The 26110-nt window shown below is 43.6% G+C and overlaps 2 protein-coding genes and 2 pseudogenes across 5 annotated transcripts in view; all 4 read right to left on the bottom strand.

Annotated features, from left to right (window-relative positions):
- LOC309517133 (uncharacterized protein) overlaps window positions 1-26110 on the bottom strand; it is a 114747-nt gene that overhangs the window by 80629 nt on the left and 8008 nt on the right. The window lies entirely within an intron of this gene.
- LOC309516500 (ribonuclease pancreatic pseudogene) lies at window positions 2919-3353 on the bottom strand (annotated as a pseudogene). The gene has a single exon. The product of its transcript is annotated as a ribonuclease pancreatic pseudogene (transcript).
- Window positions 11033-11467, bottom strand: LOC309516501 (ribonuclease pancreatic pseudogene; annotated as a pseudogene). Its single transcript has one exon. The product of its transcript is annotated as a ribonuclease pancreatic pseudogene (transcript).
- LOC309516962 (uncharacterized protein) lies at window positions 15085-19225 on the bottom strand. 2 transcript variants are annotated; one of them, XM_082195915.1, is made up of 3 exons: window positions 19120-19225; window positions 15476-16526; window positions 15085-15425 (listed from the first exon to the last, which is right to left on the bottom strand). In XM_082195915.1, exon 2 carries the CDS (start codon window positions 16513-16515, stop codon window positions 15484-15486), a length of 1032 nt encoding a protein of 343 aa, XP_082052041.1. In that variant the 5' UTR covers window positions 16516-16526; window positions 19120-19225; the 3' UTR covers window positions 15085-15425; window positions 15476-15483. The 2 variants fall into 2 exon arrangements, with proteins under 2 accessions (XP_082052041.1, XP_082052040.1); XM_082195914.1 differs by having other exon boundaries at window positions 15085-16526.

Consider the following 26110-nt stretch of genomic DNA (forward strand, 5'->3'; position numbering starts at 1 on the left):
GTAGATAATAATTTATCAGTGAGATGATGTGTCAGAATGTATTGACAGCTGGAACAACTGTAGGCACCATCATTTGAGCAAATGATCCTGGCCCTTTAAAAGGAAAAAAGAAAAAGAAACTCCTATGCTCTGCTTGTTCAGGTTTCACACTTGGCACGCTTTGCTGGGACTGCTCTTATCTACTTTCACAGAATTATCTGCCCAATTTCCAGAGACGTTCAGCCCTGAAAAACAGTGACAACAACCAAGAGTTCAGAGTACAAGCACTTCTCAGCTAAACCAACAGGATGCCTGGGGTATTTAAATATCATCTGATACTTAGTGATGTAGGATTGTAATTTGATATACCGGTTTTCTGTTGCCATTCCATTCTGCAATTCTCCCCCCTTTCTTTTCTTTTCTTTTCTTTTCTTTTCTTTTCTTTTCTGGACAAGGATAGGTGGATTTGACTGACTGAATCCAAAGAATGCTCACTGATGGTTCCTCATCACCCTGGAAGAAAGTGGCTGCGCAGTTCTTTCCTGGGCCCGTTGTTTATGAATTACTTGGATGCAGGAATTGAGATTATGCTCATCACATCTGGGAGGGGTAGCTAATGCCACAGAATACAGAATTGGGATTCAATATGACTTTAAGAGATTGGATAAATGGGCCAAAATATCATCATCATCATCATGATATATCCTACCTAAGCTACTCTGGGAGGCTTCCAACTGAATATAAATAATAATAATAAAAATAAAAATAAAAAAGATCAAACATTAGAAACTCCCCAATATAGGGCTAACTTCAGATGTCTTTATAAAGTTGTATAATTATTTATCTCTTTAGCATCTGATGGGAGGGCAGCACTACCCAGAAGGCCCTCTCCGTGGCCCCCTGTAACTTCATTTCTTGTAGCGAGGGAACCACCAGAAGGCCTTCAGGACTGGACCTTGTATCTGGGCTGAATGATGGGGAAGGAGATGCTCTTTCAGGTATACAGGGCCAAAACCATTTAGGGCTTTAAAGGTCAGCGCCAACCCTTTGAATTTTGCTTGGAAATATACTGTGAACCACTGTAAATCTTTTAGAACTGGTGTTATATGTTCCCGGTATCTGCTCGCAGTCACCAGTCTGGAAGTTGCATTCAAGATTAGTTGTAGTTTCTGAGTCTCCCTCAAAGGTAGCCCCACGTAGAGCACATTGCAGTAGTCTAAGCAGGAAATAACCAGAGCATGCACCACTCTGGCAAGACAGTGGGTGGGTAGGTAGGGTCTCAGTCAGCATACCAGATGGAGCTGGTAGAAAGTGGCCCTGGACACAGAATTGACCTGTGCCTCCATGGACAGCTGTGAGTCCAAAATGACGACAAGGCTACATACCTGGTCCTTTAGGGGCACAGTTATCCCATTCAGGACCAGGGATTTTTAAGGAGAAGGAAAGCAGGGTCCCAGTACTTATGAATTACTTCGTAGACACAAGTACTCATTTCTCTTCCACAGCTAACCACCTCCATAGAATGAAGTAGGAATTCTCTGGGCATGCGCAGAGTGCATTACCCACATGACAGAGTTTGCCACAGCCTTCACACTTAAGAACTTCTTAGACACAGAAACACCGTTTCAGTATTTGCATTTGCAAAAAATCATTTTATTGCATGCTAAAGCAAGGGTGCTTATGATAGAAAAGGCTTCTACAAGTTGATACATATTTGCTAAGATTGGAGGAAGTAGGAGAAAGTGTTATTTATTAACATTGATTTCTTGCCTGCCATTCATCATATCGTCCCAATATACTATCCACAATGTAACAATAAAGGATTAAAACCATTTGAAACAATTTACAATCCTAAAAACAAATATCTCAGGTCTCCAAAACCAGGGCAAAGAGATGAGTCTTCAGTAAAGGTGAAAGCTTTGTAATATAGGTGTCAGAAACATCCCTGTGGGGAAAGGGGAATTTAACACCTTAGGGACTGTCACAGAGAATGTCTTCTCTCAGGCAGCATTCCCTAGTGTATCTGTATGGAAGGAGAAGGTCATGCTTTCAGCTCCCAGTCACTGCTAGGGAGTAACGATGCATACAGAAATCAAGCAATATGCATGCCTGGTTGAAGCAGAGGGTTAATGCCACTGGGGAACTTTGTGGCCCTCAAGGTATGGCAGGATCACAACTCCCATCATCCATAACCATCGATCATACTAGCTTGGGCTGATGGGAGTTAAGGTCAAATGGCCACTAGAGGGCCACAGATTCTCCACCCCTGTTTCAGTTTCTCAGTGAACAAATTGACTCATTTGAAATGCATGATGTTTCTCAGATGAGGGTGCTGAGGAAGGGATGCTTGAGGAGATGAGGAGATAACAGCAGGGTGTCCTACACACTGAACAGTTGTGTAAAAGAGGGAATTTCAGAAGTTCTAGCTTTTATGATGAGCTACACATTCTGTGATTATTCTTTTTAGTACCCAACCACTAAAAGTGCAAAAGTTGTGCCGTCTTCTTTGGCATCTTTCCACCTTTGGCAAAACCCTGAAAACCACACAGAAAAAGATCTGACTAAGGAACAGTTTAATTCCCCTAGTTCGGCTTCTCAGACCTACAGTTCCCCAGGGGCCCCTGGGGAGAAGGAACTATTTCTAAACTGGGTTTAAACCTGCACTGTGGAGTTGCATTGTAGGAAAAGCAGAAAGCAAAGAAAAAGAACTGAATGATCAAAGAAGTGACGCCCATAAATATTTGTTAGTGACCCCCGCCCCCTCCTCTCAGGTCTACATTTCCCAGGGTGGGAAGGAACTATTGCTAATCCACTTTAAGCCTGCAGTGTGGATATGCCCTCAAAGTTAAGCGGTAGAGAAAGCAGCAAGCAAAGGGAAATTCAACGGTTGCCAGAATGTCCTCAGACTTCTGCTTCCTGTGGATGAATGGTGGGTTGCATCACACTAATCTGTCAAGGTGAACCGGCAGTCTATTTCTGCAGCCCACACGGACTCGCTTGGACTGCGCCCTGCCACGATAATTACAGTTGGGGAATCTTCCTGTGCTGCGGCAGACGACCACACGGAAGCGGCTCCTGCTGGTATATAAATTGCCCCGGAAGCGAGTTCCCCCACTGCCACAGATTGCCTGGACGGAGCGAGGATTGCCGTTGATGAAGGTGTTGGTGGGTTTGCAGACCCGCCTGCTCAGTCCTCTCCGAGCCATCATCAAGTTGCAGTAGGCATTGTGGTTGTTTGCTGCAGTTTTCGGGTAATCAATGTGTCTGTTCGCAAAATCCCGGTAGCTTGCTCCTTCGCTGGACTGCAGCAGCAGAACCACGAGGAGGACGGCCAAACGCAACAGCAGCCAGTAAGAACCTTTGGTGGTGATCATAGTGGGGCTGTTGAATCTATAGAGCAGAAGGAAGAAGAGGGGGGTATTTTAAAGCAAGGAGCGAATTTCTTCAGGAATAAAATAAGAGGCACGGATAGGAATGTTTCTCTTTTTTTTAAAAAAAATGATATTTATTAAGGTTTCAAAAAAAGGTTACATAGATTAAAAAAAAGAAAAACAGAGAAAAGAAAAAATACAGAATACAGAAAAAATAAAAAAACACTTAAAAACAAATCAATCTTTCCATGCCTTACATTTCATTTACTTGTTTCCCTGACCTCCTCACACCTCCCTTTTTTGTATTCCAGTTCAGTTAGTTAATTCAGCAATTCCTTTCCCTCTTTGTTTTTATCTTAATCCTTTAACTTAATATATGATAACTTTAGATTCTCACCTGTTAACAATCCATTTTTACATACACCTTTATAACATTGCTGCTAAAACCACTTAACTTCATTCTGACATCATTCTAACATTCATTCATTTTGCAGTATTTCTGTAAATAGTCTTTAAATTTCTTCCAATCTTCTTCCACCGACTCTTCTCCCTGGTCTCGGATTCTGCCAGTCATTTCCGCCAGGATAGGGATGTTTCTCACCCCTCCCCAACTTTAAGTTCCATTCTCCGCATTTCCACATTTGTTTGCAATTTATTTATTTATTTAGAAAGCCTTCAAGAACATTCAGCAGCATTTTAGCACCAGTTTCTCCTAACATACACATTTTTGTCTGCAGTTTTGCCTAAAATGCACATTTCTTTCAAAACACTTTTCTCTAATATAATGCATTTTTACATGTTATTTTCATGAATATATGCCTTTATATGTGCACTTCACCCTAATGTGAGCATTTCTGTAATATAAGTATTTCTGGTTGGAGAAATGCATTGCAAAATTCAGAGAAGTGTAACTTTCTGTGTTTCTATTCGCATATTCTTTTAAAAAGTGCAAATTAAGCAGATTGGCCTTTATATGTTAGCCAAATAAAAGGTGGTATTGAACAGTTGTCCTGCTCAGTGTAAATCCAATGAAACTAATGAGTATGACTAACTCTGAGTGGTACTTAGTTGAATACTACCGAAAAATTTTCCCCATGGGTAAATTATGGTCAGCCTGGGGTTTTGACAGAAGAGATTAAGACTCCCCCAGATTGCTCCTAATACATTTTATTAGGATTTATAAAGAGAAATATCCAATATCTCATTTTTTGTCCAAAACTAAAACATTGATCTAAATACAACAAGAACATAGAAAAAAAGAGAGAAAGAAAAGCAGGGGACATAGAGAGAGAGAGAAATAAAGAAAAAGAAATAGACAAGAGAGTAAAAGAGAGAGAGAGGGAGGGGAAAAAATAAAGTTCAGAAATGGAAGAACTTCTGATTCTTCACCTGACCACTGTATATAAACAGTATTCACTTCAGCCACTTCAATATAATACCCTACGAAGCCACTTTCTATAAACAAACATTATCTTCCACCCTCAAATCCAAATGGCATTATTCTGTTTTCATTTTTTCAGCTCTGGTACTCTCTCTCTCTCTCTCTCTCTCTCTCTCTCTGTGTGTGTGTGTGTATGTGTGTGTGTGTGTGTCTGTCTGTATCTTTAGGAACAGACTGTCATGTGATTTATCTTATAAGCTTTGTTATAACCCAGAGTCAGGATTTATCAGCTCAATGTGCAGTAGCCACAGCACGTGTGATGGGGTGGAGCTGTCCTCCTGGCACCTGCATTCCTGCTACGTACCTGAAAGGGCTCGGAGCAGGGCAGGGTGGCAGCAAGAGTTTTTGGCCACATGGTGGCACTGGCAGGACCAATCTAGTATTCCTGCTGATGTGCTTGTGTGGATCAAACCATGCCACTGCCCTGTCCCAGCCCTGTCCAGGAAAGCAGCATTGATACTAGCGCCAGGTGGGTGGCTTCACCCCAAGACATACGCCACAACTGTAGGAGTGCTCTGCAACTAATTTAAGGTGGGTGGACTGCATTGCTAGAAAATATTAAAGATGCAAAAAATCAGGAGAGAATGGGATGTCTTTACAAATTTTATGAAGAAAGTCGTTTCCCAAAATTATAATTGGCTTAGTCTCTAGAGATTAAAAATTCCACAGGTAAACAAATAGTCTCTCCATTAATGCAAATTGATTACAAACAACTAAAGATTGTTAAACTAAAGATATAAACTGTACAGTGGTCGAAAGAAGTAAACTTTTTCTATTTTCCTTTTGATTTCTCTCTTTCTCTTCCTTTTTCTTTTCAATATGTATCATTTTCTTATTTTTTGTTTTTTTTCTTCCTATTAGTAGCTTTTTGGTATTTGGTAACTTGTATTATTTGTGTAATTGTACTCTTTTTTGAGCAATAATGCAATATTTATATAGAAAAAGAAAAAAAGGAGGGGAGGAGAAAACATTAAAGATGTAATTCTCAGAGAAGCCAAGCACAGTGCTGGCAGCCACTGGAAGACAGCGCATTAGGGAGCAGCTTTATAATGAGGCAGGCTATTTGTCCATTTGGGTCAGTATTCTTTCCAGTGATTGGCAGTGGCTCTCCAGAGGTTCAGACAGGAGTCTTTTCCCAGTCCAAGATGACAACGCCAGTGATTGAATCTGAGACCTTTTGCATGCACAGCATGTGGTCTGCCACTGGGCCACAGTCCTTCCAAATAACAGACCACACAATAAAGATGCCAGATGTCATAAACTTGGTGATACTGTCAGGAGCCCCAACAAAAGATACCCATTAGTAAATATGCTTTCTTGTTTTCTGGACTGTTTTTAAAAATATATTTTTAGTTGCTTTTATGGTAGGCTTGAGGTCCATACAAAAGGCAATTCAGAAATATGAGAGAGAGAGAGAGAGAGAGAGAGAGAGAGAGAGAGAGAATATGTTAGGGATAAAAAAATCCTTTCAACTCTACCCACTAAAGAGAGAAGAGAAAGCTTTATTAAACATGGGACAGTCAAAGTTCAGTTTCCTTAAAGGGTAAAACAGCAAGCACAAGTTTGTGAAGGTCCACTTCCAACTTACCCAAGTTCCAACTTACCCAAAGTCTCAAGGTAACGGATGCCACTTTCTATGGAAGCAAGTGTATCTCTCAAGCTGCTGTCTGAATTATTATATAGGTTTCAGTTAGGCCAGGATGAGGGGGAAAGGGGGGGGGGAAATCAAGCACTTGCAACATATAGATGGTGAAAGGAGGACAGAGGGCTTTCATCTGAAAATTGCACCATTGGCTGTATGTTTCCAAAGCTTCCCGTAAATGAGAAATACAGTGGAATGAGGAATAAACTGTTAAAGCTCTTTCTTTCTTTCTTTCTTTCTTTCCTTCCTTCTTTTTCTCTCCTTCAAAATGTTGAGGTGACTGTGTGGGCATTACTGATAGGCGACATCACTGAAATAAATGTTTTAAACACATATAAAGCTGAAAACAATGGCAAGTAAGGTATCAATGCAATTATAATAATTTACAATCAGAAGCAGCAAAAATTCTTCAAGCATAGGACAATAACTGATTACCTGAAGACTGCAACAACAATAAGAAGCAGTCTGCAGTTTTTTCTTAAAAAACTAGTTTTGATAGGGCCACATATATTTACTGGGGGAGGGAAGATAGCAACTTTTACTGGTAGGCCTCATATGCTGATCATATGAGTGCAGTCTATTCCACAGATAGCCTGGTCCCCAACCATCAGTGTACATGGAGCTGTGTCACTTTATGTTTATGACAACCCAGTGAAGTGGGCTAACCTGAAATAGGGTACTTTTCTCAAGGCCACCCAACTGATGAAGAAGACTCCAGAGTCTGAATCAAGGACAGGGATGGTCTAACTTCTGTTGTCTATGCTCCATTAATCTGTAGGTTAGATTACTGCAATTCACTATACATAGGCCCGGCCTGCCTTTGAAGATGGTTCAGAAATGGCAGCTGGGGCAGAATTTGGCTACCAGGTTGCTAACCGGGACAAGATGGCAGTGGTGGACCTTGGCATCTCAAATGTAAGTGGTGTCCTGTGTGATGCCAAAATCTGGTGTTCCCCGCCTCTTGGCTTTTGTTGGACTTCATAGTTTTGGCATCTGCCGTGACACCCCAGAAGCTCCTTGAATCAGTCACACTCACCTAGGATCTGCTTTTGCAAGGAGGTCTGATTATATCATACCAATCCTGGCCACCTGGCTACCAATTAGTTACTGGGCCCAATTCAAAGTGCTAGTTCTGACCTATAAATTCTAATGTGCTTCAGGACCTTAATACCTCAAGGTCTGTCTCTCTGAACTGACCTGGACTCTGCAATCAGTATCTGTGGACCTTCTTCGTGTTCCCACACCATGGGAAGTCCAGAAGGTGGCAACACGAGAATTGGCTTTTTGAGTGGCGGGTCCCCATTTACAGAGCGCACTCACCAGATGCGATCCTTACATATCTTTAGGTGACAGGCAAAAATGGACTTTTTCAGCAGGCCCTGGGCATTTTATTATTTGTGTCCTTTTTGCATGGGTGGAATGTCTCGCTTCAGCTTTTTAAAAAATAAAGAAATAAATAAAATACATAGTTTGTTAAGTGCAAATGGCTTTATATAGGTCCATAAATTACCATATAGCATATATTCAACACAAAAAAACAGCGACAATTTGTTGTTGACAAAGGACAGCTGAACATATAAAGGGCCCCATTACCTCCAGTAGCTTAGGGCCTCATTGAACCTAAATCCGGCCCTGAGTGGTGGGCGAGGCCAGAGGCCAATGTCAGAAGAGCAACAGATGTGGATTTTATATTTGTACATTAGCCTAGTTTCTGCACAAATACCCCGATCCTTCCTTCCTGCCTCTATTCAGGTGAGCAAACAGCATTGTCAGAGTTTGAGGGCACATTCCACCCAGAATAGGTGGTTTTAGGGTCACACTGGGCACTGAGCTGCAGGGGGGCACCAAAACAATGTGGTACCCCCACAAAGAGTCCCCTCAATTTTAGCATCACACAGGGCGCTGCTGAAATTTGAGAGCCCCTAATCCACCACTGCAGCCAGTTGGGTGTGAAGTAAACCTGGGGAGGGGGTAAGCATATGGAGAGAGTGTGTCAGGTGTGTGCGCGCAGGAGCCAGGCCCTGTGACCAATAGGACTTTGCAGGACTGGGGCCTTCCTAAATTTGTTCTGAAGAGGCAAGGCGTGGCCGCACAGGTGAGGCCAATTGGTAACTCACTGCGCCTGGTGGCAAGAGCTGGGAAGGGATATAAGGTGAGCATTTCCCTTTAACTCTTTGACACAGCAACACCCTTCCTGCCTTGGGCTTCTTGCTTTCTGATCCTTGAACCTCGGCTTCTTGACTCCCTGCTTCCTGACCCTCAGACCCTTGGCTTCCTGAATCCTGGCTTCTGGACCCCCGTTCCTGCTCCTACCCCGCTATCTTGCCCCTGGTCCTGACCTCCCCTGTCAGGACTTTGATCGCCTGTGAACCGGACCATGACAGAGTGCGTGTTGCTGGGGAAAGGATGGTGTGAAAATACCCCCAAGGGCCAAATACAGAGGTGTGGATGGCCACATTTGGCCCTGGGCCTGAGGTGCATAACATAATGATGCATAACATAAGCCCCTTCAACTGACAGGTAGTAGGAGGTCTCAGGATGATCTAGGGTTAATAAAAGGCTGGGTGTTGGTCATCACACTTTCATGGCCACATGTTTCATGGGAACATTTAGGACATTTTTGGTGTGGAGGGTGCATTTGGGTAAGATGGCCAAACTTACCAGCACTCTGGTGGGCACTCTGCTGATCACCTTGACCTGAGCACCACACAGATCTTGGGTAGCATCAAAGAGGCTGCTGGTGTGCATGGGAGCCCTCTGCTTCCCAAAGGAGGAAGAAGTTCCACTAAAGCCCTCCCAAAATTCAGGCTGAAGTTTTGGATTTCCTGTAGATGCCAGATCTAGATGCCTCCCCCTATCATAGTCTGCTTCACAACTGTGCAGGGATATGAAGTCATATCCACACACTATATCATGCTGACTTTCTTCAGGAAAAGTGGCTTTTGCTGCATAGAACCAGAGTGTCTGGTTCTATGCAGCAATGCACACACACTGGTACAAGGGTAAGTGTGCTATATGCCAAATGTGAAATAATGGAAAGGCTCAGCTTTCTAATCAAGACTTTTGAGATACTTCCTCAGCCTTCTCCTGCCTCCCTTCAATGGCCTCCTTAGAAATGATGATGTCTCAATCCCTTTAACTGCCAACTGCTTTCCCCACAACTGCCCCCTATAATTCTGGTTGAGGGTTGAGTAATAACGTTGGACTCCAGTTTGGCAAGGTAAGTTCTATTGAGGTGAGGAAACTGAAGGCATGGCGCAAGCCTGTGATTTCACAGGTGGGTTTCTGCAATGTCCTCAGCTAAAAACAAGAGAGAGGGGAAGTAAAATTGCACCATCAAGTTACATGGAATGGGAGGCTGGCTTCATCCATATCCACCCCACATTTATTTAATTTATTTATTGCATTTATATCGCCTGTTTTCCTTCAGGGAGCCCAAGGTGACATTGGTTGTTCCCCCATCCTCCTTTATATTTTCAGAACAATTCTGTGTAAAGCTCATCTGGGGATGTCTTTGATTATTCGAAGTCTTCACAATCCTTATCTGACCCTCTAAACTAACCACCACACAACACCCTCTCTCCCTTCTCTAGAAACTGATGTATAAACCAGTCTCTGGTATGAAGCTCATCTTAGTTGATCAATCTCCCCCCCCCATCTGCAATATATTTTATGTGCCCCCCCAATTAGATATCAAAGTAGCACACATAATTCTATGCCCTGCTACACAATTCGAAGGCACAACACAAGCCTGTAATTTCACAGGTGGGTTTCTGTGGGTTAGACTGAGAGATAGTGACTGCCTCAAGGTGAGCTTCATGGCTGAATGGAGATTTGGTGTCCCAGGTCCCAACCAGGCAGTACCAGATTTGCTCAACTTGTGGACCATAAACTCAACCATAAATATCTTTAATATTTAATTTGTTCAGCAAAAGCTCAGCATTTTTTCAAAGTCTCTTGAATTGTTGCGTCACTTTCAGGGGTTGGAGTTGAGGCTGGGGTCATGGGCAATGCCTCTCCAGGTTAAAAGAGGTTCAGATTGTGTGTGTGTGTATGTGTATTCACTATATCTGGTTAGGAAAGGGAGAACTGGGAAGGTATAATACAGGGACCAGCAAACTTTTTCAGCAGGAGGCTGGTTCACTGTCCCTCGGACCTTGTGGGGGGCTGGCCTATATTTTGAAGGGGGGGGAATGAACAAATTCCTATGCCCCACAAATAACCCAGAGATGCATTTTAAATAAAAGCACACATTCTACTCATGTAAAAACACACTGATTCCCAGACTGTCTGCAGGCCAGATTTAGAAGGCGATTGGGCCGGATCCGGCCCCCAGGCCTTAGTTTGCTTATCCATGGTATAATGGAACAGGGGTAAAGAAATGTCATACAACAGTATTTCCCGCAGCTGCTCCTTGAAGATCTACATTGCCAGGATTCCCTGGGAAAGTGAGTAACTATTAAAGCAGTAAAAGCTTATATTGTGGGCATGTTGCAGAGATACATTGAGGAGAAAGCATGACAGAAAATAAAATTGTAGCCAACTCATTCTCAGACTTCTGGCTTCTGTAAATGGAGAGCGAGTTGTACCACACATTGCCTAGCGCATTTGAGTCACATAGTGTGTTGGGTAAATGCCGGTGCAGGTCACACGAATGCGCAAGTGTGCAGGTGTGCCGCTGTACCTGCAGTCATAAGGAGCCGGACCACCTGTGTATCTGCAGATGACCATATCGAAGGAGTCTATGCTATCGGTGTCACTACCGTGGGGAATCCCTCTGCCTATGCACACTTGTACCACATTTACAGGGTGGTCATTGATGAAGGTATTTACGTCCTTGCAAACATATCGAGTCAACCTTTTCTGAAGCATCATCCGCTTGCAGTAGGTGTCAGGGTGGGAAGTTGAGTAGCTTTTTGGATAATCAGTGTGCTTCCACTCAAAATCTTCTCGGGACTGTCCTTCACATGACTGCACCATCAGAAACCCAAGAAGTATAGCCAGTAATGAGCAGGAGACCTTGGAGACCAGCATGCTGGGGTCTTGCAAACTACAGAGAGGAGGAATAAAAAGGGAAATGTTAAAGTGACAACTAATTCTTAGGGACCTTTAAAGCCCTAAACAGCCTCGGCCCAGTATACCTGAAGGAGCATCTCCACCCCATCATTCAGCTCGGACACTGAGGTCCAGCTCCGAGGGCCTTCTGGCGGTTTCCTCACTGTGAGAGGTGATGTTACAGGGAACCAGGCAGAGGGCCTTCTCAGTGGTGGCGCCCACCCTGTGGAGCGCCCTCCCATCAGATGTCAAGGAAATAAACAACTGTCTGACTTTTAGAAGACATTTGAAGGCAGCCCTATTTAGGGAAGCTTTTAATGTTTGATGTTTTATTGTGCTTTTAATTCTGTTGGGAGTCACCCAGAGTGGCTGGGGATGTGTGTCAAGACAGCCTGCAGGTGGGATGCTGGTGGTTCAATATGGTGAATGTTCCCAACACCAAAAAAGCTCATTGAGTAGGGTTTATTTCCTTAGTTAAGAATGCATGAACTGTTCTACATTTAAGGAGTACCTAAGTGGTGTATGGGACACGGGTGGTGCTATGGGTTAAACCACAGAGCCTAGGACAGCTCCGGGTCATGTGGCCAGCATGACTAAGCCGCTTCTGGCAAACCAGAGCAGCGCACGGAAACACCGTTTACCTTCCTGCCGGAACTGTACCTATTTATCTACTTGCACTTTGATGTGCTTTCGAACTGCTAGGTTGGCAGGAGCAGGGACCAAGCAACGGGAGCTTAAAAATCGTACTCTTAAAATCATCCCTTACTTAAAAACCATACTCGCCCGAACAGGGACTTGAACCCTGGACCCTCAGATTAAAAGTCTGATGCTCTACCGACTGAGCTATCCGGGTGCTCTTTCTGAAAATTATGTTGCTATAAAAGGGCACAAGAGGAGACAAGGTTTCCATCCTCCGCCAGGTTCTCTCCATTAAAGATGAATACATGGAAGCAAATATCACAGCACAAGATAGAATATAATGATTTCCTACTTACCCTCAGAATAAAATATAATAATGGAGGTGTGACGATAAGAAGACCAATCTGCTGGATGGGAATTGCCTTTCTCCTCTGGTCACTTTGGCTTAGATAGATCATTTTTTATATTCTAGAGCTTGCCCAATCTCCCTCCAAGTGGCCCCGTGACTCCTTTCTTCCTACCAAAATGGATCTCTTCCAACACAGCTGTGCCCTAGCCCAGTTTGGAATGAGGAAATCCTTACTTTTGAACCTCCATTCCTAGGTCAAGAGACTTTTTGAGTAGCCACTTCATCTCAAACCTTCCCCAACCACCCACTAGAGATACCAGAAGCTTGTGAGATAGATAACAGCTGACTTGCCACAATTAACTTTAACTCTGAAATGTGGAACTGGAATCAACCATTGTTAGTATCCTAAGAAGCACAAAAGACCCATGCTGGGTTGGTTGAAAGGCCAGTGTAGTCATGCATCCTGCTAACCATAGCAATCAACCAGCCTTATTCTCCCTGAATTTGCCCCATCTCCTTTTAAAGGTGTCCAAGTTAGTGGCTGCAAATTCCAGAGTTTCAGTGTGTGCTCTGTGAGAGAGTGCTTGCGTTTGCCTGCCCTGAATTTCCTACTATCCAGCTTCATTGGGTGATCTGGGCTTCCAGTATTATGGAAGCAGTGGTGGTGGTGGTGAGGCTTGTTTATTTGTATTTTAGGGCATAGAATATTTGAGCTGGCATTTCCCCATCTAAGTCTGATCCTGTATCCAACACATCACACTCCAACTCTAATGCCTCCAAGTTAAGAGCCTTAATGGCAAGAGGTGAGCAAATAACCAGGAGATTGACTTTCTGAGGTGAAAATGGGGTTATGCCTTGCTGAAGGATGCCTTCTACTTTTTATGCTACAAATTGTGTTTTTTTGGCCAAAGATATAGTAGAAAAAATTGAAATTGTACTATGTTCTAGGTGGCTTTAAATGTATCCTGGAAGCTGCAGTGTGTAAAATATAGCAGTGCCTTTGTGTGCATGAAGAACACATCACATGCATGTGCATTTGAGCAGTGATGAGGAACTGTGGCCCTCCAAGTGTTGCTGGACTAGAAATCCCATCATCCTTGTCTATGCTGGCTGGGGCTGATGGGAACTGGAGTCCAAAAAAACAACCTGGAGGGCCACAGACTGCCCAACCTTCCCTAGGAAAAAAGGCGTAGTCAAGAAGCATCCATTAGCCACTGAAAAAATTAGCCTGCTATCGTGGACAAGGGGTATGTACTATTGAACTTAATGGATCTTTCTTCTGAGTGGATGTACAGAAGGTGATAAAGAGGCTAAAGAAGGAGTTAAATGCTGTCACCTCCAGCTATCAGGAAAGTGCCCCCAATGACAAACAGTAACAATGGGAACAGCGTTTTACTAAGGAGATATGTCTGAAAATAGGGGCAGCAACAACAAATGTAGGGGCCATTGGATTGTACTTTCTGAACCAATGGTTCTGGGCCTTTAAAAACACACACAAAAGTGCTCTCCTGTTTTATTACCTATGATTGGCCGGCTTTATTGAAATGTCTTCTTCCACAGAAATCTCCACTCCGCCCAGCCTTCAACTCAAACACAGTACAAACACTTCTATGTTCTTCCTTGTATTTGCATAAATGTTTGATGTGGTTTTTGACAAAAGGCCTTTATCACGATCAACCTTTGGGCTTCTGCTGTTTCCTTCTCTCTGCTCTGGCCACAGCACTTGACTCCTTGCTCCTCCAAGCCAACTTCCTGAAGGAGCCTTACTCTCACATTTCTTAGCCAGGCCAGCAGCATGCTTAAAACACGTGACCCTCCAGATTTAGCTGTATACTAACTCCCTCAGCCAACACGGCCAATGGTTAGAGTTATTATTTATTTATACCCCGCCCATCTGACTGGGTTTCCCCAGCCACTCTGGGTGGCCCCCAACAGAATATTAAAAGGACAAAAAACATCAAACATTAAAAATTTCCCTAAACAGGACTGCCTTCAGATGTCTTTGAAAAGTCAGATAGTTGTTTATTTCCTTGAAGGTGACCTGGAACCTGCAACTAATCCAGAATGTGGCAGCCAAACTGGTGTCTGGGAGCGGCTGCCGAGACTATATAACACTAGTCTTGAAAGACCTACATTGACACTCAGTATGTTTCCAAGCACAATTCAAAGTGTTGGTGCTGACCTTTAATGCCCTAAACAGTCTCAGCCCAGTATACCTGAAGGAGTGTCTCCACCCTCATTGTTCAGCCCGGACGCTGAGGTCCAGCTCCAAGGGCCTTCTGGCAGTTCCCTCACTGTGAGAAGCGAAGTTCCAGGGAACCAGGCAGAGGGCCTTCTCGGTAGTGGCACCCACCCTGTGGAATGCCCTTCCATCAGATGTCAAGGAAATAAACAACTATCCATCCTTTAGAAGACATCTGAAGGCAGCCCTGCTTAGGGAAGTTTTTAATGTTTGAAGTTTTATTCTGTTTTTAATGTGCTGTTGAAAGCCACCCAGAGTGGCTGGGGAAACCCAGCCAGATGGGCAGAGTAGAAATAATAAACTAAACTATAAACTATATATGTTGTAAATCATTTTGTCACAAGTGTGAAACACGCATTGCACATATTTTTAAACCATTGATTCTTCATTTTATTTGATTTGTATAACAGTGGAACACGATTAGAAGTTCAGCAGGTACAAAGCAAAATGAAGGCACAAATTTGGCAAAGGGATTTATGGAGACCAGGAAATAGTAGCTTACCTAGAAGGCATTCAGCTTGGGTCACCTGCATTGTGCACAAACTAGGACATGCATTTCTAGCTGTAGCCTAGTGAGATTAGTATGTCTATATGAGAGTATATAATATGTCTAGAAATCATTAATCTCAGTTTATGCATCTCTATATACTACTCATCTAACTCCCTCTTAACTCATGAAAGCGCTATATTGTCTAAATATTAGCCCATAGTAATCAATCAAATTTTATAATAGAGAGGGTGCCTTTTGGCCTAACACTTTTCTTATCACTTATTGGAAGGTGGCAAAGGAATATCTGTAGGTGGAGTAGAATCACTCGTAAATTTCATATCACGGCAGAACAAGACCGCTTCCTTGCCCAAGCCCATCTCAAACTGCCATATGTACATCTTCTCATTGGGCTGCACGGATACACTAATAGCTTCTTCGATCTCAGTGGCTTCATTCCAGTTTTCCTGCTCTGTGTTGACCCTCTTCCCACCATACTGAGCAGTGAGAGAGAACTGATACTTGGCAATGGCTTCAGTGAGCGCACCCGACTGATATGTGGCAGTCATGGAAATCTTCCAGTTGTGCTCCACACTGGTCATCTTCTGCTTGTTGTATCCCACTTTCTTGGTGATCTTCTTATTCCATACAATGGGAGTGCTAGAGTCGTTGGAGATGGTCTTGATAGGTTCCCATCTACCATAAGCTGGACCATAGGTAATAGCCATTCCTCCAGGGAGCATATTCACTACATCACTATGGAAGGAAAATGTTTCAGCATTCAGATTTTCGTGGAAGTTGGTGCTTTTATAGTACTGGATGCCCCATTCATCAACAGGTTTTACAAAGTAATAGTATTTTCTGACGCCCCAGTAATAGAGACCATCCTTGCAAGCAGGGTGAAGTGTGTATTCAACTGCATCTTTATCTTCATTCATATTAGTTACCATACGGTAAACACCTCTTTTCTGGAAAATGATATAGAAGTATCTAGAGGCTGAGAGGTAATGGTCCCCTCCGCGGCAGTTGGGATGGAGGCTGTATACTACAGCATCTAGGTCTTTATCCATGTTGCTGACACGGCGATAGTTGTCTCCTTTGATGATGTAGAATAGGCCGTCCTGATGGGCTAAGTAGTGATCTCCTCCCATGCAGGAACTGTGCAGGCTAAACACTTCGAGGTCTTTGCCCCTGTGGAAATTGGTGGACCTCATGTAGCAGCCCAGGTCGGAGCGGACAATGTAGTAATATTCATCTACCCCACAGAAATCAACCCCTGGGGCTTTGTTCTTAGGGACTATCTCTGGCATGGTGCTTGATTCTAGGAAAAGAAAGCAGTGTATTCAGTTAGATCAGAAGATTTCACAAATTGATCATTTATTTACTCTATTTACTTATTTTATTATTTATGAAAATGAAATAATTAACAGAATTTGCTGACGTCTTGGAAAACTGTCTCAATGCTTTAACACAATATACCTGCCAGTGCCAAATATAATTCCAAAGGTAAATGATTACTAATTAATTGTGAGATGCTTTGAAAGACAAACCAAAAATCTTCTGCTTGTTAAGACATATTTTCTATCTATTTCTCTATTCATTTGATAGGAGACCCACCCACCCCTTCCAAGGAATATAATATTGCGTTTGACAGGCTGATCAGTTTTAAAAGCAGTTTGCCCAGTGACTTTAGGGTATGGCTGTTTGAGAAACAAAGGACCAAGATTTTGCTGAAAATCAATGCTTTTTTGAAGGCTCAGTGTGGCTAAAACACCTGTATCCATCACTGCTGTGCTTGCTCACAAAGAGAAGCTCTTTGCACCGCTCCCTTGTTCAGAACACCTGAGAGAGTGGGCCTTCAGTACTCAAGCCCCATTAAATGGAGAGGCTGAGCCAGTTGATTTTGAGGGGATATTTACTGAGATCTTTTGTGGGCACCATACGAGGTCACTCAGGCACCCATAAGTGCTATGTTGGTGACTGCTGTTCTAATTAATTTCCTGTCTCAGCTGTGATGGGAAGAAACTGCCTAATACCTCAGAATATCTTGGAAAGAGGAACAAAATTCAGATCTGGACCTGTTTTTTTTCTCATAGTGTGCATAAACCAACACCATCCTTTCTCCCATTCAGCATGGAAGGGGCAGATAAACTTACTTGCCTACTCTCAACCTTGGTAGTTAATGCAATAGTACTGTAGTGCCAGACTGTTGAGGTTCAGAGCTAGGAGAAGAGGACAGTGCACATCTATTGTGGTTGGCGGAGGAGGGGAGAGAAGAGATTTCCCAGTTCTTTATTCCCCCACGGATTTTCTTGTGGCATCTAATTTGTTCCCTCTAACACCAATGTTGTTCATGGTTCTTCAGGAGGTTAATACCAGATGATCATCCCTGCCTGGGATTCCCATGCTGTAAGATCTGTACTCCCTCCATGTGGACTGAAGGTTTAAATATGTGTATATATCATATTTCTTAAAGCTAAAACAGTCCCTACTATGTATTCAATTCTCCAAGGGAGCACAGCCCCTGGGTGAATATCTGGAACCCCCTGGGATCTTGCTCCAGCTCAGCAGAGAGTGTGTGTGCATGAATATCATTTTCTTGGGTCTCTTCCTCACTCTGCACAAGGAGGGCTGGTGGTCTGATCAGCCACTCAACTCCACCTTTTGGGTGTTTTTGATTCAGGAATATAAAAAGGGGGGCATAATAGAAGATTGTGCATGGCATTAAAGAAGTGGCTATTTCTCTCTCCCACTTCTTCTGCCATAACTGTTGAGCTCAAGAGGTCCTATTAAAATAGCCTGACAGCAGTCAGTGATAGTCAAAAGAACATACTTTTCATACAATGCAAAACTCCTAATTTATTTTATTTTAAGTGTCCTTTATTTCATCTCCCAATGGTGAAAATAGTTTATTTTTTTTAAAAAAAGCACCGTCAAAACGCTCAGCACATTCTTAAACCCCCTTACCCAAGAAACCAAAGCCGTAAAAGGAAACATAATCAAAAATCTTTTTGAACCATAAAATGTACCCTCCACACACGCAGCAAAAGCGTCACTGTTCAGATATATATAAGCATGGGGTACAGTAATTAGATCACATGATCCCACTAGTTGGTTGACAACTTTTAACTCAAACACTGAATATTATACATTCAGATCCTCAGGAGTTACCACATTTATAAACTAACATTTGCACTTGGAGTAGGGAGTGAGGGGAGGGGGGAATTAACTCAGCTGTCAGACAGTGTGAAAAACTCCTTTATGAAAGTCATGATCACAAAGCATTGAGCTAGCCAGTGTCTGCTGGTGACTTTATGCAGCCCTGCTCATTTCTATTCGAGAACTTAGCAACACTCAGTTTGTATAGGATTGCATTCTGAAAGTGATCTGGAGGTCGGGATGGATGTTCATAATATAAGATAAACTTTATAGACTATTTACAGAATGAATGTGCAAGGAAGCTCAAGCTTCTCTGTTGCTGAATCATTCCTCTACCCAGAAGCCCCATCCAGTTACATCTGGTTCCTTTGAGCCAACCCACTGAAACGGAGAACATTCTCCCAGATACCCACGCCCCGCTTCCAAACCCAAGATGTTGCAAATGAGTTCAGAATCTGGTAGAAATGAGAATTCTGCCTCTGGATCACATCATGATCTCTCCCTGCAAGGTGTTTCAAGACATTTAGTGGAGAGTGAGTAAAGAAAGGAATTCTGATTGCTGGAGGGACCAGAGATACCAATCCCTAAAGCCTTTGGAAAGCCCCACATAACATCTATATCACACAGAGAATATCATTGGCACTCAATAATTATAAAGTTAGACTACATGTCGACAAAGAAGCAACCCTTCCCTTGTGCCCCAAATTCTAAAGTAGTCTCTCTCTGCTCCTGCCCAGTAGCCCTCCAAGACTTACCGGTTTCCACAGTATTCACACAGAAAGTTTGTAATAGGTGGCAGCTGCTTCTCTTTTTGGAGAATGTGGGAAATGTGTGAACAGTTGCTGTTTATATAGGATAGAAGAGGCCAAGGGTTAATGAGAAACTACACACTGCTCCACTTACATTGGAACCAAAGTACATGCTTTATTGATTTTTTTCAGATAATGAACAGTGACAACAACCACAAGACAACCCTCCCACTTCTCTTCTCACCTGCCATGTGTCTTGAGCTTGAATGTTTGGTTGATAAATAAAATGGATGATTTTGTGTAATTCCAAACAATTGCATTGAAGGTTGCCCAACAATAAATTCAGTTCTGGAGCTGTGAGTGGTTTTTTCACTACCACCCTGAACGGGGGAGGGGGTGGCTGGCTCCAGCATGGGGAGGTAGTGCCGGGAGTGCCAGGAGTGCCGGGAGGCAGGCATACAGGGCTCAGTTCCAAATATATGCCGCACTTTTCACAGTCTGAATTTGGAAAAAAAAGTATGGCTTATATTCGGGCCATTATGGTAGTTTTGATCTAAGCTTTAATTGTCCTAGAAGAGCCCCAACTCTGTAAGTTAGCATTGTCTGAGGCACAAAGGAAAATTTGTTTCCTAAGGTTAATCAGCCCCTTCCTGGATCACTGCCTTGTCATGGTGAAGGGGCTTGAATATCTCAGAGAAGCTATGAGCTATGCCGTGCAGGGCCACCCAAGATGGACAGGTCATAGTAGAGAGTTTTGACAAAACATGATCCACCTGGAGGAGGAACCGGCAAGCCACTCCAGTATCCCTGCCAAGAAAACTCCATGGACAAAGACAACAGGCATATAAAAGTTATGATGCTGGAAGATGAGCCCCTCAGGTCAGAAGGCGTCCAACATGCTACTGAGGAAGAGCGGAGGACAAGTACAAGTAGATCCAGAGCTGATGAAGCGGCTGGGCCAAAGACAAAAGATCACTCAGTTGTGGATATGCCTGGAAGCGAAAGGAAAGTCCAATGCTGTAAAGAAAAATATTGCATAGGAACCTGGAATGTAAGAACCATGAACCTGGGTAAGTTGGATGTGGTCAAAAATGAGATGGCAAGAATAAATATTGACATCCTGGGCATCAGTGAACTAAAATGGATGGGAATGGGCGAATTCAGCTCGGATGACTATCATATCTACTACTGTGGGCAAGAATCCCATAAAAGAAATGGAGTGGCCCTTATAGTCAACAAAAGAGTGGTGAAAGCTGTACTGGAATGAAATCTCAAAAATGATAGAATGATCTCGATACGAATCCAAGGCAGGCCTTTTAACATCACAGTAATCCAAGTTTATGCACCAACTACTGGTGCTGAAGAAACTGAAATTGACCAATTCTATGAAGACTTACAACACATTATAGAAATGACACCAAAGAAGGATTTTCTTCTCATTATAGGGGATTGGAATGCTAAAGTAGGGAATCAAGAGATAAAAGGAACAGCTGGCAAGTTTGGCCTTGGAGTTCAAAACGAAGCAGGGCAAAGGTTAATAGAGTTCTGCCAAGAGAACAAGCTGGTCATCACAAACACTCTTTTCCAACAACACAAGAGACGACTCTACACATGGACATCACCAGATGGGCAGCATCAAAATCAGATTGATTATATTCTCTGCAGCCAAAGATGGAGAAGCTTTATACAGTCAACAAAAACAAGACACGGAGCTGACTGTGGCTCAGATCATCAGCTTCTTATAGCAAAATTCAAGCTTAAACTGAAGAAAGTAGGAAAACCCCTGGGCCGGTAAGATACAATCTAAATCAAATCCCTTATGAATGCACAGTGGAAGTGAGGAACAGGTTTAAGGATTTAGATTTGCTGGACAGAGTGCCTGAAGAACTATGGGTGGAGGCTCGCAACATTATACAGGAGGCAGCAACAAAAACCATCCCAATGAAAAAGAAATGCAAGAAAGCAAAGTGGCTGTCCAACGAGGCCTTACAAATAGCGGGGGAGAGAAGGCAAGCAAAATGCGAGGGAGATAGTGAAAGATACAGGAAATTGAATGCAGATTTCCAAAAAATAGCAAGGAGAGACAAGCAGGCCTTCTTAAACGAGCAATGCAAAGAAATAGAGGAAAACAACAGAATGGGAAGAACCAGAGATCTGTTCAAGAAAATTGGAGATATGAAAGGAACATTTCGTACAAAGACTACCATAATGAAGGACAAAAGTGGTAAGGACCTAACAGAAGCAGAAGACATCAAGAAGAGGTGGCAAGAATACACAGAGGAATTTTACCAGAAGGATATGGATGGCTCGTACACCCCAGGTAGTGTGGTTGCTGACCTTGAGCCAGACATCCTGGAGAGTGAAGTCAAATGGGCCTTAGAAAGCACTGCAAATAACAAGGCCAGTGGAAGTGATAATATTCCAGCTGAACTATTTAAAATTTTAAAAGATGGTGCTGTTAAGGTGCTACACTCAATATGCCAGCAAATTTGGAAAACTTAGCAATGGCCAGAGGATTGGAGAAGATCAGTCTACATCGCAATCGCAAAGAAGGGCCAAAGAATGCCCCAACTACCGCACAATTGCACTCCTTTCACACGCTAGCAAGGTTATACTTAAAATTCTGCAAGGCAGGCTTAAGCAGTATGTGGACCGAGAACTCCCAGAAGTGCAAGCTGGATTTGGAAGAGGCAGAGGAACCAGGGACCAAATTGCAAACATGCGCTGGATTATGGAGAAAGCTAGAGAGTTCCAGAAAGACATCTACTTCTGCTTTATTGACTATGCAAAAGCCTCTGACTGTGTCGACCACAGCAAACTGTGGCAAGTTCTTAAAGAAATGGGAGTGCCTGATCACCTCATCTGTCTCCTGAGAAATCTCTATGTGGGACAAGAAGCTACAGTTAGAACTGGGTATGGAACAACTGATTGATTCAAAATTGGGAAAGGAGTACGACAAGGCTGTATATTGTCTCCCTGTTTATTTAACTTATATGCAGAATTCATCATGCGAAAGGCTGGGCTGGATGAATCCCAAGCCGGAATTAAGATTGCCGGAAGAAATATCAACAACCTCAGATATGCAGATGACACAACCTTGATGACAGAAAGTGAGGAGGAATTAAAGAACCTTTTAATGAGGGTGAAAGAGGAGAGCACAAAATATGGCCTGAAGCTCAACATCAAAAAAACAAAGATCATGGCCACTGGTCCCATCACCTCCTGGCAAATAGAAGGGAAGAAATGGAGGCAGTGTGAGATTTTACTTTCTTGGGCTCCATGATCACTGCAGATGGTGACAGCAGTCACGAAATTAAAAGACGCCTACTTCTTGGGAGGAAAGCAATGACAAACCTAGACAGCATCTTAAAAAGAAGAGACATCACCTTGCCAACAAAGGTCCGTATAGTTAAAGCTATAGTTTTCCCAGTAGTGACGTATGGAAGTGAGAGCTGGACCATAAAGAAGGCTGACCGCCGAAGAATTGATGCTTTTGAATTATGGTGTTGGAGGAGACTCTTGAGAGTCCTGTGGACTGCAAGAAGATCAAACCTCTCCATTCTTAAGGATATCAGCCCTGAGTGGTCACTGGAAGGACAGATCCTGAAGCCGAGGCTCCAATACTTTGGCCACGTCATGAGAAGAGAAGACTCCTTGGAAAAGACCCTGATGCTGGGAAAGATTGAGGGCACAAGGAGAAGGAGATGACAGAGGACGAGATGGTTGGATAGTGTTCTCAAAGCCAGCAGCATGAGTTTGACCAAACTGCGGAGGCAGTGGAAGACAGGAGTGCCTGGCATGCTCTGGTCCATGGGGTCACGAAGAGTCGGACATGACTAAATGACTAAACAACAGCAAACAACAACAACAACAAAGGTTAATCAGGGGCCATGTATGTATGTTGACTTCCATTAACCTCATTGTTATTTAATAAGTACAAATCCTGATGTGCTTTCTAATTTTGCATCACATGTTTTTTGGCCCCGGGAGATAGTACCATATTTTTTGCTCTATAAGACACACTTTTTCCCCTCCAAAAATTAAGGGGAAATGTGTGAGCGTCATATGGAGCGAATACAGGCTCCTTGGCTTCAGCGATAGCAACGCGAAGCCTCCAAAGTGCAGAGGGAGCGCTTCCTCCGCGCTCCGGAGGCTACGTGTTGCTTTTGATGAAGCCTAGAGAGTAAGAGGGGTCGATGCGTGTACAAATCCCTGAATACTTTACATCCAGAATACCTCAGAGATAGCCTGAGGTATCCCTGAGGTCACTGGGGGAAGCATGATTAATGCTTCTCTATGGACCACAATCGTGTCTCGTGTCAACAAGGAGTTATGCCTTCAGTGTTGTGGGCCCAACTCTATGGAACTACTACAAGAAGTTAGGCAGACACTCACCCTATTGACTTTCAGAGGTGTCATCAAAGCTGTTTTATTTCAGAGGGCCTTTGCTTCCTGAATGCTTCTCAGAAGGTTTGCTTGCAAAGAGAAGCTCTTTGCACCTCTCCCTTGTTCAGAACATACGAGAGAGTGGGCCTTCAGTACTCAAGCCCCATTAAATGGAGAGGCTGAGCCAGTGAATTTTGAGGGGACATTTGCTGAGGCATTTTGTGAGCACCATACGAGGGCACCCAGGCACTGATGAGTGCCATGCTGGTAACTGCTGTTCTAATTAATTTCCTATCTCAGCTGTGATGGGAGGAGACTGCCTAACAGCTTAGAATATCTTGGAAAGAGGAGCAAAATTCAGATCTGAAGCTGCTTATCTCATTGTGTGCATAAACTGACACCATCCTTTCACCCGTACAGCACTGGAAGGGGCAGATAAACTTGTGTGCATGAACCGACACCACCCGTTCTCCCATACAGCACTGGGACAGATAAACTTACTTGCCTACCTTCTCTTTCGCAATTTAAAGGAACAAATATTGACAAAATATCTGAAAAAGGAAACTTTGTTGTTAGATCTGCTGTTAAAAAAGAAAAGAAAAGAAAAGAGTTGGATACAAAGAGAAGTTCTTCCCCTAGAGGGAGCTTGTGAAACTGTTACTAAACTTGAACCGGGGAGCAGCTACAACAGATTAAGATCGTGGGAATAGACTTCTGGCCTTGTATAACAATGTGCTCAGAGGCTCTGGTTGCTGGAGGGACCAGAGATACCAATCCCTAAAGCCTTAGGGAAGCCAGTGGTGAACGAAGAAGAACAGGCACCCAGGGTAGGGGGGCAGGGCAAACAACCCATCGGTGCATGCGCAGGTGCCGCTACGTACCACGTGTGCACCGCTATGTACCATGCATGAGTGCACATCGTATGTATGGCGGCAGGATCCTCTGCTCGCAGCTGTAACTGAGTCAGTGGGATCCTTCGCTCGCAGAAGCAGCAGTGGTGGAGGTTTAGGGTACACTGTATGGCGCTTGAGTGGCGTCACACATGCACCACTGGTCGGTTTGCCGATGGCACTGCTTGAGCGCTGTACGGACGGCGGAGGAGGGTGCAGCCGCGAGCAGAGGATCCTCCACACGCGTCTGCAGCAGCACAATGACGGTGCACACCCAGGGTGGCAGGGGAGCCCCCTGAGGTGTGCCTTCTTGTCACACTTCCTCAGAGATGGCACCCGGGGGGGGGGCTGCCCCCCTTCCTGTGCCCCTGGGGAAGGCTCCATGTAACTTCAATATCACACATGGAATTTCATTGGCACTCAATAATTATAAACAAGTAGTTAGACTACAGGTCCACAAAGAAGCAGCCCCTGGAACCCCCTGGGATTTTGCTTCAGCTGTGCAGGGAGAGATTCTGCTTGAGTATGTATTAATGTCATTTTTGGATTCAAGGTCTGTTGCTGGAATACATGGTCTGTTTTTGTAGACTGGTTGTTGGATTATTAAAAGGAACTTCATTTAACTTGTACTGTTATTGCTGAAATAAAAACCGGCCCCCCATTTAGGAAGCTAGACTAAAGGAACCACCAGAGTTGTGACGTTTTACTAAAGAAAGGCAAAACCTGCCAATGCAGGAAAATTCCTTTCCGGTCCTTCAACAGCGTCTGCGTACCTGTAGAGAAGAGGTTAACCTGCAAAAGGAGGCTTAACTGAGGGAGGGCAGGGTGGGAGAAGTTCTGGAGCCAACCGACACTGATTCACAGGTAAGATTCACCTTTTGTTCTGTGGGCCGTCCCTCCCCCTACCTGGTTGATCCTCTGGCGACGCCCCCCAGGTGGGATTGGGCGATTGGCTGAAGTAGGCGGAGACCTCCAGGTATCCAGCCTGGGGAGGGTGAAGCCAGCCCCTACTACTGGGAGACGCACTGGGATGGGGGGCTGTGCGCGACCACGCAAAAGGCGCCTCCCCCCGGTTGTTGTGGGGAGCGGTCACTGTATTATCTAAGTGACAGAAACTGATTTGAACATTTTGCCATCTCTACTGGAAACCTGAATATTTATCTACCTGAAGTGAACCAACTGATGTTTAGTAACTGAAATTTAAGAAGGGTTGTGCCTAAAGTGTTATGTTTAAACCTGAGACATCTTATAGTTAAAGTAAATACGGTAAGTTAATTTCTACCTGAAAGAACTCGTTTCCCGACCCACTTTGTGTCATAAACTTCCTTTGTTTAATAAAACTTTTCTTGTTTGTTTGAGCAACTCCTGCCTGAGACTCTAAATCATTTTTAACTCATAACATGTCCCCCACTAGATAATCTGAGGTAAATTGTAGAAATTCGTGTAACTGGTGTACCTTGAGGTGGTCACACTATATTTAATTGAGGGCTGGCCCAATGTGAGGTTGAGAAAGTGCTGTTGTGCTGTCGCTCACTGCTGGTGGTTGTTTTTCTTTTCTGAGAGAGATATGTTAAATTCTTGAGGTTTTAAATTTTGGAAGTTAAAGTGATGTTTTAAATTGTGTATATGGTACATTTTATTGTTAAAGACAACCTGAGACCTATGATGTGGAAAGTGGGATATTATTTCTTAAAATAAATAAAATAAAAGGAATAGATAAA

The sequence above is a fragment of the Podarcis vaucheri genome (genome assembly GCF_965113315.1).
Source record: "Podarcis vaucheri genome assembly, chromosome: 13".
NCBI lineage: Eukaryota > Metazoa > Chordata > Lepidosauria > Squamata > Lacertidae > Podarcis > Podarcis vaucheri.

Coding starts and splice junctions, on each gene's coding strand:
- LOC309516962 (XM_082195915.1), bottom strand. CDS start 16,515: ATGCCAGAGATAGTCCCTAAGAACAAAGCCCCAGGGGTTGATTTCTGT.